Source organism: Musca domestica, unplaced genomic scaffold (assembly GCF_030504385.1).
Source record: "Musca domestica strain aabys unplaced genomic scaffold, Musca_domestica.polishedcontigs.V.1.1 11, whole genome shotgun sequence".
Classification (NCBI taxonomy): domain Eukaryota; kingdom Metazoa; phylum Arthropoda; class Insecta; order Diptera; family Muscidae; genus Musca; species Musca domestica.
Window position 1 is genome coordinate 4906327 of NW_026712133.1, and position 8917 is coordinate 4915243.

At 30.6% G+C, this 8917-nt stretch overlaps 1 protein-coding gene across 3 annotated transcripts in view; it reads left to right on the forward strand.

The window, feature by feature from the left end:
- Window positions 1-8478, forward strand: part of LOC109613669 (FERM domain-containing protein 3) — a 554999-nt gene extending 546521 nt beyond the window's left edge. For all 3 annotated transcript variants that reach the window (XM_059130123.1, XM_059130118.1, XM_059130129.1), the window contains 2 exons: window positions 6572-6789; window positions 6843-8478. In XM_059130123.1, the coding sequence (XP_058986106.1) occupies window positions 6572-6789; window positions 6843-7471 (847 nt within the window). In that variant the 3' untranslated portion in view covers window positions 7472-8478. The remainder of the gene's footprint in view (window positions 1-6571; window positions 6790-6842) is intronic.
- The last annotated feature ends 439 nt before the right edge of the window (window positions 8479-8917 follow it).

The window sequence follows — 8917 nt, forward strand, 5'->3', positions numbered from 1 at the left end:
TTTTTTTTTAAATTATATTTAAATCGGATCAGATTGGGACACGATTTTAATAAGAACCATTGACCCACAACGCCTTAGGCTAACACTAAAAAACAACACAACAATTGATTTGAAATACGCTTATTACGGCGAAGTATGTTGCTACCTCGAATTCACTAATTGCAATAGAAATGACACTCAAATTCAAAAGATTGCAGTTTACTGCACGCTTGGTATTTGCTATGAAATAAATAAATCCGAAGGACAAACCCTTCGTGTATGTATGTCATGTTACTGCTTTTCTAATGGTTTTGGTTATTTACGCAATATTTTTTTTTTAATTTTTAATTTGTTTTTTTTTTTAACCAACATATTGCTATGAAATAAATAAATCCGAAGGACAAACCCTTCGTGTATGTATGTCATGTTACTGCTTTTCTAATGGTTTTGGTTATTTACGCATTAAAATGGTGCAATATTTTTTTTTTAATTTTTAATTTGTTTTTTTTTTTAACCAACGTAAATAAAATTTTGAATGCATATAAAATCAAAAGGGGTAGCGAAGCGCACCGGGCTCAGCTAGTTCTCTATATAGGTCAACGATATCGTATATACCCCATATAACGGTACCCCCCGATATTCGGTATTTTGATGACAAAGATTTGTCTAAATAAGTCCACAACATCGCATGTCCCCCATATATCGACAGCTTCATATAATATTAGGTAGTTTAAAGATTTGAACAGAATTTTTAATGGATTTTATTTATTTATTTATTTTTTATTTTTTTTTTTTTTTTTTGAAAATGTCCTAATTCGTTCCAAATGGTGGAGGGTATTCAAAATTACTGCCTTCTTACTTGTTTTGTTATAGGTTGTATCACCCATTAAAATTTTTAAATATGAAAATTGAAGCAATTCTAATTCTTAATTCGTTGGAAAGATAGCATGATTATAACAGATAGACAGGCGGACATCGCTAAATCGACTTAGAATTTTACGATGATTAAAAATAGATATACTTTGTTTGATCTGACATGAGTATTTGGAGGAGTTGCAAACGGAATGACAAAATTAATATAACCTCCATAGTATGGTGAAGAGTATAAAAAGCGAGAGTCTAGGTCAATAATGTAAGGTCCTCGATCTAGTTTATGACAAGAATTAAATAAAATTATAGGCGCTTGTTTTAAAGTTATAAGTTAACAAAAAATTCAAAATCTTTTTTTGCAAAATACCAGATTTAATATTTTGTCCCAGAAAATGTTTAGGCCCTTTAGAGCAATTGGTGTTGTGCAAAATTGTAAAATATTTTTTAAATTATAGTGATTTTTCGTCAGTTCAACAGTTTTATAAGTTAAGTATTAATACATCTCATATATGTCTGTCCGCCAAACAATTGTTATTTATTTCGTTTATGTAGAAAAATTACTTCTGTCTGTGTGGTTTTACAGCGAAATGTTCGTCGACAAAAAGGATCCAAATGGGGAATTTTCTTCCACTCACTGCGTCAAACGCGTGTCAAATTAATTTGCATCAAATATTTGCCTCTCCCGATATGCCTCTTTGTTTCAAGTCAAATAATATTTCACGCTGACTCACTTCGATTCGTTATGGGGTCTCGGAAGGTGATTTTTTTGTTCTGCTACTTTTCCGCAATCTTTGTGTTGTTGTTCTTTGTAGCACTTTTTAATGCCTCCAATATATAGTACTATGTAATATCTTTTTTTTTTTTTCAAAGTGTTCAATTTTTTTCAAACTTGTTTAATGCTTCATTCTTATTGCTGTGTCTCACCGTACTTTTTCCTTTATATTGTCACAGAACTCAAAGATAATTTAATAATAATTTAATTAAGATATAAATTCGTTAGTTAGTTTGTAAGTTTGGTTTCTTTGGTGCAGGTTTTAATGTAATCTTTGTCATCAAAATACCGAATATCGGGGGGCACCGTTATATGGGGGATATATGATATCGTCGACCTATATAGAGAATTCTCTTTCAGGGAGTAAAGTGTTCACGAAGAACTCCTTGTGCGGAACTTCATACAATTCCATTGAAAATTATGCCTAAAATCATCAAACGTTATATGGGCTTCTTGGCTTCGTCGTTATCTAGCTGCTGTCTCCGCATCTTTGTGTTGTTGTTCTTTGTAGCACTGTTTAATGCCTCCAATATATAGTACTATGTTATATCTTCTTTTTTCAAAGTGTTTTTTTTTCAAACTTGTTTAATGTTTCATTCTTATTGCTGTGTCTCACCATACTTCTTCCTTTATATTGTCACAGAACTCAAAGATAATTTAATAATAATTCAATTAAGATATCAGTTCGTTAGTTAGTTTGTAAGTTTGGTTTCTTTGGTGCAGGTTTTAATGTAATCTTACCATTTTAAAAGCAATGTCAAACATCCCCTCTTTATTAGTAGTGTATTGGTCTTCTGCTTACTGAAAGAGAAATTACTGCAAAGTGAAATATGTATATATATATATATATATATATATATATATATATATATATATATATATATATATATACATTGATATATATATATATATATATATATATATATATATATATATATATATATATATATATATATATATATATATATATATATATATATATTGTTGTTTTCTTCCGTCCACTTCCTTCCTTTTAACAGTTGTCGGACGAGTGGCTAAGAAATGTCGGCAGTCTGAAGTTTGTAGCAGTTTTTTCATCTCATCCTGTATATATTAATGCAGCAATTTCTGGCCGAATAAGTTCTTATTTCTAGTAGTGTGAAATCCTTTTCTAAGTATTTTGATGCGCTCCAATGGGTCCACGATTTGGTATAGCCCCCATATAACGGTAACTCCCGATTTTTGGTATTTTAATGATTTTTGTGGCGCATCAAAATACTTAAAAAAGGATTTCACACTACTAGAAATAAGAACTTATTCGGCCAGAAATTGCTGCCGAATAAGTTCTTATTTCTAGTAGTGTGAAATCCTTTTTTAAGTATTTTGATGCGCTCCAATGGGTCCACGATTTGGTATAGCCCCCATATAACGGTAACTCCCGATTTTTGGTATTTTAATGATTTTTGCCACATTTTTTCACGGATTTGTCTAAAAATTGCTATTTGTTGATCATAATGGGTTCTAGTTCCGTTGGCGATACATTGCATGTATAGTTTTACTATTTGATATAGCGTCTATATAATGATACCTCCCGATATGTGGTATTTTGATGGTTTTGGTCACATTTCTTCGCGGATTTTTCTAAAGATTATTATTTGTTGGTCATAATGGTTTGTAGCTCCGTTGGCGAAACATTGTATGTATAGGTTCACGTTTTTGCATAGTCCCATATAGCGGTACCTCCCGAGATTGGATATTTTGGATGATTTTTGCCACGTTTTCTCACGAATATGTCTAAAAATTGGTATTTGTCATAATGGTCATAATGGGTTCTAATGTTTCATTTATCCTGAGGTGGAGGGTATCAAAATTTCGGCCCGGCCAAACTTATTGTTTGTTTTTATTTATTTATCACTCATAAGGCGGTACCTCCAAATGTTTGGCATTTGAGTAATTTTGGCCACATTTTTTAGTAGACGTTGTTTTACTTGGTAATTGACACTTTCACAACCTCTTTAGCTGGAAATTGGTACCATCGACTTTACGGCACTTGTAAGAATTTTTACCAGCGAAATTCACTAGCACAAATGGAAGTTGGGGCAAATATTCCATTCCGATCCTATTATTTTTTAAGGTTTCCTTTTCCTCGGCCGAACGTTTTTACTTGTTATGTATAACTTAGTAATCAAATATTGCATTTCATATTGCTTAATAAGCAAATTCTGAAGGGCGAAGTTGCTTATTAAGCATATTCCACAAAACCAACAATTTATAATTTATTCACAATAAATTAGACACTAGTTTTACGCTGTATTTGACCTTACCTACAAAATATCTTGGATGAATGCTATGACCAAAATCCCACATATATGTTTTACTCGATTTTATATTTAAACCTTCTCTAAATATAAAATCGAGTGAAACATATATGTCGGAGCTATATCGATTTGGTCCACACTTGAAAAATTTTATTCTACTCGGAACTTGATTATATAATCCAAAATTCAATTTATTCTCTCAAATAGAGTTTTGTGTGTTCGGTCTATCTATTATATTAAAATCCAATTCATTTGGACTATCATTGCACATTTTGGTGCACAATTAACTTGAAATCGGATCAAGATATACGGGACATATAACCAAATCGAACCTATTATAACCAATTTCCTGTTTGAGTCACTGCGACTTTGTTCACAAGAATAGATAAACCGACAGACGAACTTTCATAAGTAGAATGAAAAAATCCACAAAAGGAAATATGGGTCAATATTGTCTCATTTTGCTTGTTACAGACAATTGCATAAATTCATAAACCCCTGCAACACAGTGTAAGGTGTAATGAAAGTAATAAAAATAATAGAAAATGTAAAGTGGAAAATCAGTACTGAACAAACCTGGCACATTCGAAGATGGAACTTTTTCAGGTGTAAAAAATTTATTAAATACAGTTTATAAAGAATATTATTTTAAACAAATCAATTTAAACATCTTCATTTTATATGGATTGCATATTAACAATGTAATTCCGTTTGTAACCACTTTAAATAATAAAAATACTAAAATAATAAATTTCTGACGGAATAATTTAAAACTCCATATTAAGTTTTTGCAACATGGTCTGCCAAACTTCTTTCGAATCGGCAAGAATATAGATGAATGTTTTTTATTCAACCGATTTGAGATTTAGACCCTTCAGAGTCGTAATATAAACTCCATAACAATGATATTTGGTATGTGGTATCAAATACAGCTTAAAAATACTTTTGACAAATTGGGTCGAAATGGGTTTATATTCCCTAATATTTTTTACTTTTATACCCATCATACTCATGTGTGGCTGTTGTAATCACTCTACCTTTCGAACGAATGGAAATAGAAGGCTAGAATTTTGTGTATTTTGCCAGTAGGCAGGTTAAGTTCGTAAATGGCCCGCGTTTTCACATATATATATATATATATATATATATATATATATATATATATATATATATATATATATATATATATATATATATATATATATATATATATATATATATATATATATATATATGTGAAAACGCGGGCCATTTATATATATATATATATATATATATATATATATTGTTGTTTTCTTCCGTCCACTTCCTTCCTTTTAACAGTTGTCGGACGAGTGGCTAAGAAATGTCGGCAGTCTCAAGTTTGTAGCAGTTTTTTCATCTCATCCTGTATATATTAATGCAGCAATTTCTGGCCGAATAACTTCTTATTTCTAGTAGTGTGAAATCCTTTTTTAAGTATTTTGATGCGCTCCAATGGGTCCACGATTTGGTATAGCCCCCATATAACGGTAACTCCCAATTTTTGGTATTTTAATCATTTTTGTGGCGCATCAAAATACTTAAAAAAGGATTTCACACTACTAGAAATAAGAACTTATTCGGCCAGAAATTGCTGCCGAATAAGTTCTTATTTCTAGTAGTGTGAAATCCTTTTTTAAGTATTTTTATGCGCTCCAATGGGTCCACGATTTGGTATAGCCCCCATATAACGGTAACTCCCGATTTTTGGTATTTTAATGATTTTTGCCACATTTTTTCACGGATTGGGTTTTAAGTTCAAAATTTTTTCAATAACCGGCTCCAATAAAAAAGCTAAAATTAAAAACTGAATTTGTACTGATTCAATTTTATCAAATGGGCTACACTATATAAAGCCATATTTTAATACTGGACGAACCAGACTAACAATATTCTTTAGTTACATAAGGATCATGAAGCCTAGTAAAGATTATCTTTGTTAACGCAAAAATGAATATGCAAATGAAAACAAAGATTAGGATCTAAGAATACACCCGACTCATCAAAAGATTTGTAAGAACCCAGTAATATTTTAGATTAAGAGATATATAATTTGTGTTACAACAGTTTACAAGGGAGTGTACATTGTATTGTAAGGAGATTGAATCGTTATGTGATTTTGAGGAGATTGAATCGTTAACACATCATCAACGTTAATTAAATATATAATATCTGTGAAAGAATTCAAAGAGTTTGAGAATGGCGCTCAATTTAGCGGTAAACCTATAATTATCGCATGGAAAATATCCTTAAGATAGTTACTAGGCTAGATTTTAGAATAAAACTATAAATAAATTGCCTACAACTCCGTCAATATCACATGTTCCGTCTTACGATCGGAGAGGCTGGTGGTCGTTTCTTTCCTTCATATATCTTGTCCTCATATTGAACATATAGGTTATCTTTAATGCAGAACATCAGATATTATCATTATTTTTTTTTTTTGGCCAAATCCTTTACAATATTTATTACACATTTGCATATATATTTTTTTTTTCGTCGCTAAATTGCCAAGACATTTCGATATTTACCGAAGTAATTTAAATTATATCAACAATTAATTAAGTAGAGCGGCGTAGAGTATAAATATAAAACAAATTGTTAACTGCTTTTATTTCTATTTTATTTGCAGACTCCCTAATAGCCAAAATGCTGCTGTTGTATCAGGTGGAGGTTTTTTTTCGTGGGGAACAAAATTTAAATATACAGGTCGAACTGAACGCGAAATTCTCACTGAGAGTATAAATGCACTGCGCGAACAAAAATTAAACAGTTCAGGAATAAATAATAGAAAGGCCAGCAGTGTGCCTGCAACGCCGTCTAGTCCTCCGGGTGACTTTGAGCAAATAAGTATTTGATCTCTTTTTAACCATCTTTTTAATACTAATCCATTTTTTATTCAGGATACAGCAGTTTACCGCGATCTACGATGTCGGAACCATTAACTTATTGCAAAGTGCCAGGATCTGATTGTGCACATAACATTGTTTTATACCAAGGCCAGGGCTACGGTGACACAGATACGCCAATAATACAGCTCCCATGCCTTGAACCCGTTTCGGAGGAATCGAAATTAATATATTCCTCTAAATTAAATAAAACCAATCACGACAGCATTAATTATTATTTGAGATGTGAAGACAACGTAGTATATTCACCTACTATGTCTAAACCTTCAGCGACTGAACTGAACAAGAATAATAAAGCTAATTTAGATAGCTCGAAAACATATTTACTAAACAAAAATATAGATAATAGTGTTTTTGGATCTACAAAAATCGCTCAAAATATTATACACCAGAAGTCCTCTAAAAGTGCAAAGCCCATACGAAAATTCCGTTTCATCAATGCATTTATTCCATCGGTGATGTGTGTTATAATATTAATGACAGTGTTTGCAATATTTGTGATAGAGTCCAAGTCTAATTTCCTTCAGAATGTTCGCAATTTACCAGAAATGATTAGTTTACGATATCAATACTATCAACCACTTAAAGAGTATGTATTTAGTAAACTGGGAATAAAATTTTAGATATTGTGGAACCAACAAAAACTTTTGTTTCATTGAAATAGATAATTCAACCTGCGATAAATAATCTCAAGGGATTTTTCTCATAAAGTTAAGAGTAAATAGGGAGAACATTTCTTTCATTTTTTAAACAATGTAAGATTATGTAGGTTTTAATTGTATAATTTCATTAATTACATTTTATCTTTAGTAATATTTTATACAAATTTCGGCTTAACGCTAGTTATTAAAAACTCCTTTCTATATCGGGTAAGTGGATCAGGGCTTAGCCCGGGTCTTGAACTCAGAGTTTCGGGTCAAAAATCTGGGGTCCCAGTTCCGTACCCCAAGAAAAAGATATTTCCCCGGAATCAGGGTAAAAATACCTACCTCTGGAAAAAATTTCGAAAAAATCGAAGAGTTTTTACTCAACTAAAATTGTTCCCAAATTTCTAAGGTAATAATATTTAATATTTATTTAATTTGAATTCTTTAGAGTTTAGATTAAACACTCGTAATATTTCAATTATTATAAATTTACATTTTAGTTTAGATATTGCATTTTAATTTAGATATTTTATAGAGTTTAGTATGCAGCTTTTGTTCGTTTTAACTGTTTATGTGTCAGTAAAGTTCTTATTGTCGCAATAAGGCCTACAGGGAAAATCATTTTTGATTAACGCATACTTGTTCTTTATTTTTTTGATTCGACCTATTTTCCCTTTTTGCAGAAGGCACTAAAGATTAATAAAGTCGTGAAATGTGCATTTAAATAGTGACAATAGCAAATAAATTATAGCATTATTGAATTTGAACTTATCTCAGTCCACTCATTGTAGTTCCGCAATAATACAAAAATTATTTAAAAAAAGACAAAAAACAACAAATATTTTTGGGCGCCAATTATTGTTTAGCTCCAAAAACCTGTATGACTATACGAAAACTATTTAAGACAGTTTTAAACTGTTAAAACCAAAAATAGAACCTATGGACAAATCAAATTTTATATACAAAAAAAAAAAAAAATAAAATGGCAACGAAAAAGAAAAATGTCAAAAGTTTCAGATTACTAATTAGATCTATAAAAAATATACTATACAAAGCAAATACTTCCGTAACGCAAACCTTGTGTCGCAGCAATCTCTATCGTTGTATTAATTCCTTTTAAAATCGTGAAGTGGAGTTTTTTTCAGTAAACTAAAATAAATAAATAAAACCTTAATCAAAATAAAAAAATATATTCTCCACTAATAAACAAAAGTTGTTTTAATAAAAACAACAATAAAGGGATAAGCCTGACCATTTTGCAACAACAAAATACTACGGTATCCCGAACCAACAAGCCACACTGTTCTAAATATATTAATAATAATAAATAAATAAACAAATAAAATAAATAAAGTCCCCAAAAGTGCAAAATTGAAACGGAATTGTAAATGAAAGAAGAACCACTTAAAAGATAAAACTGTT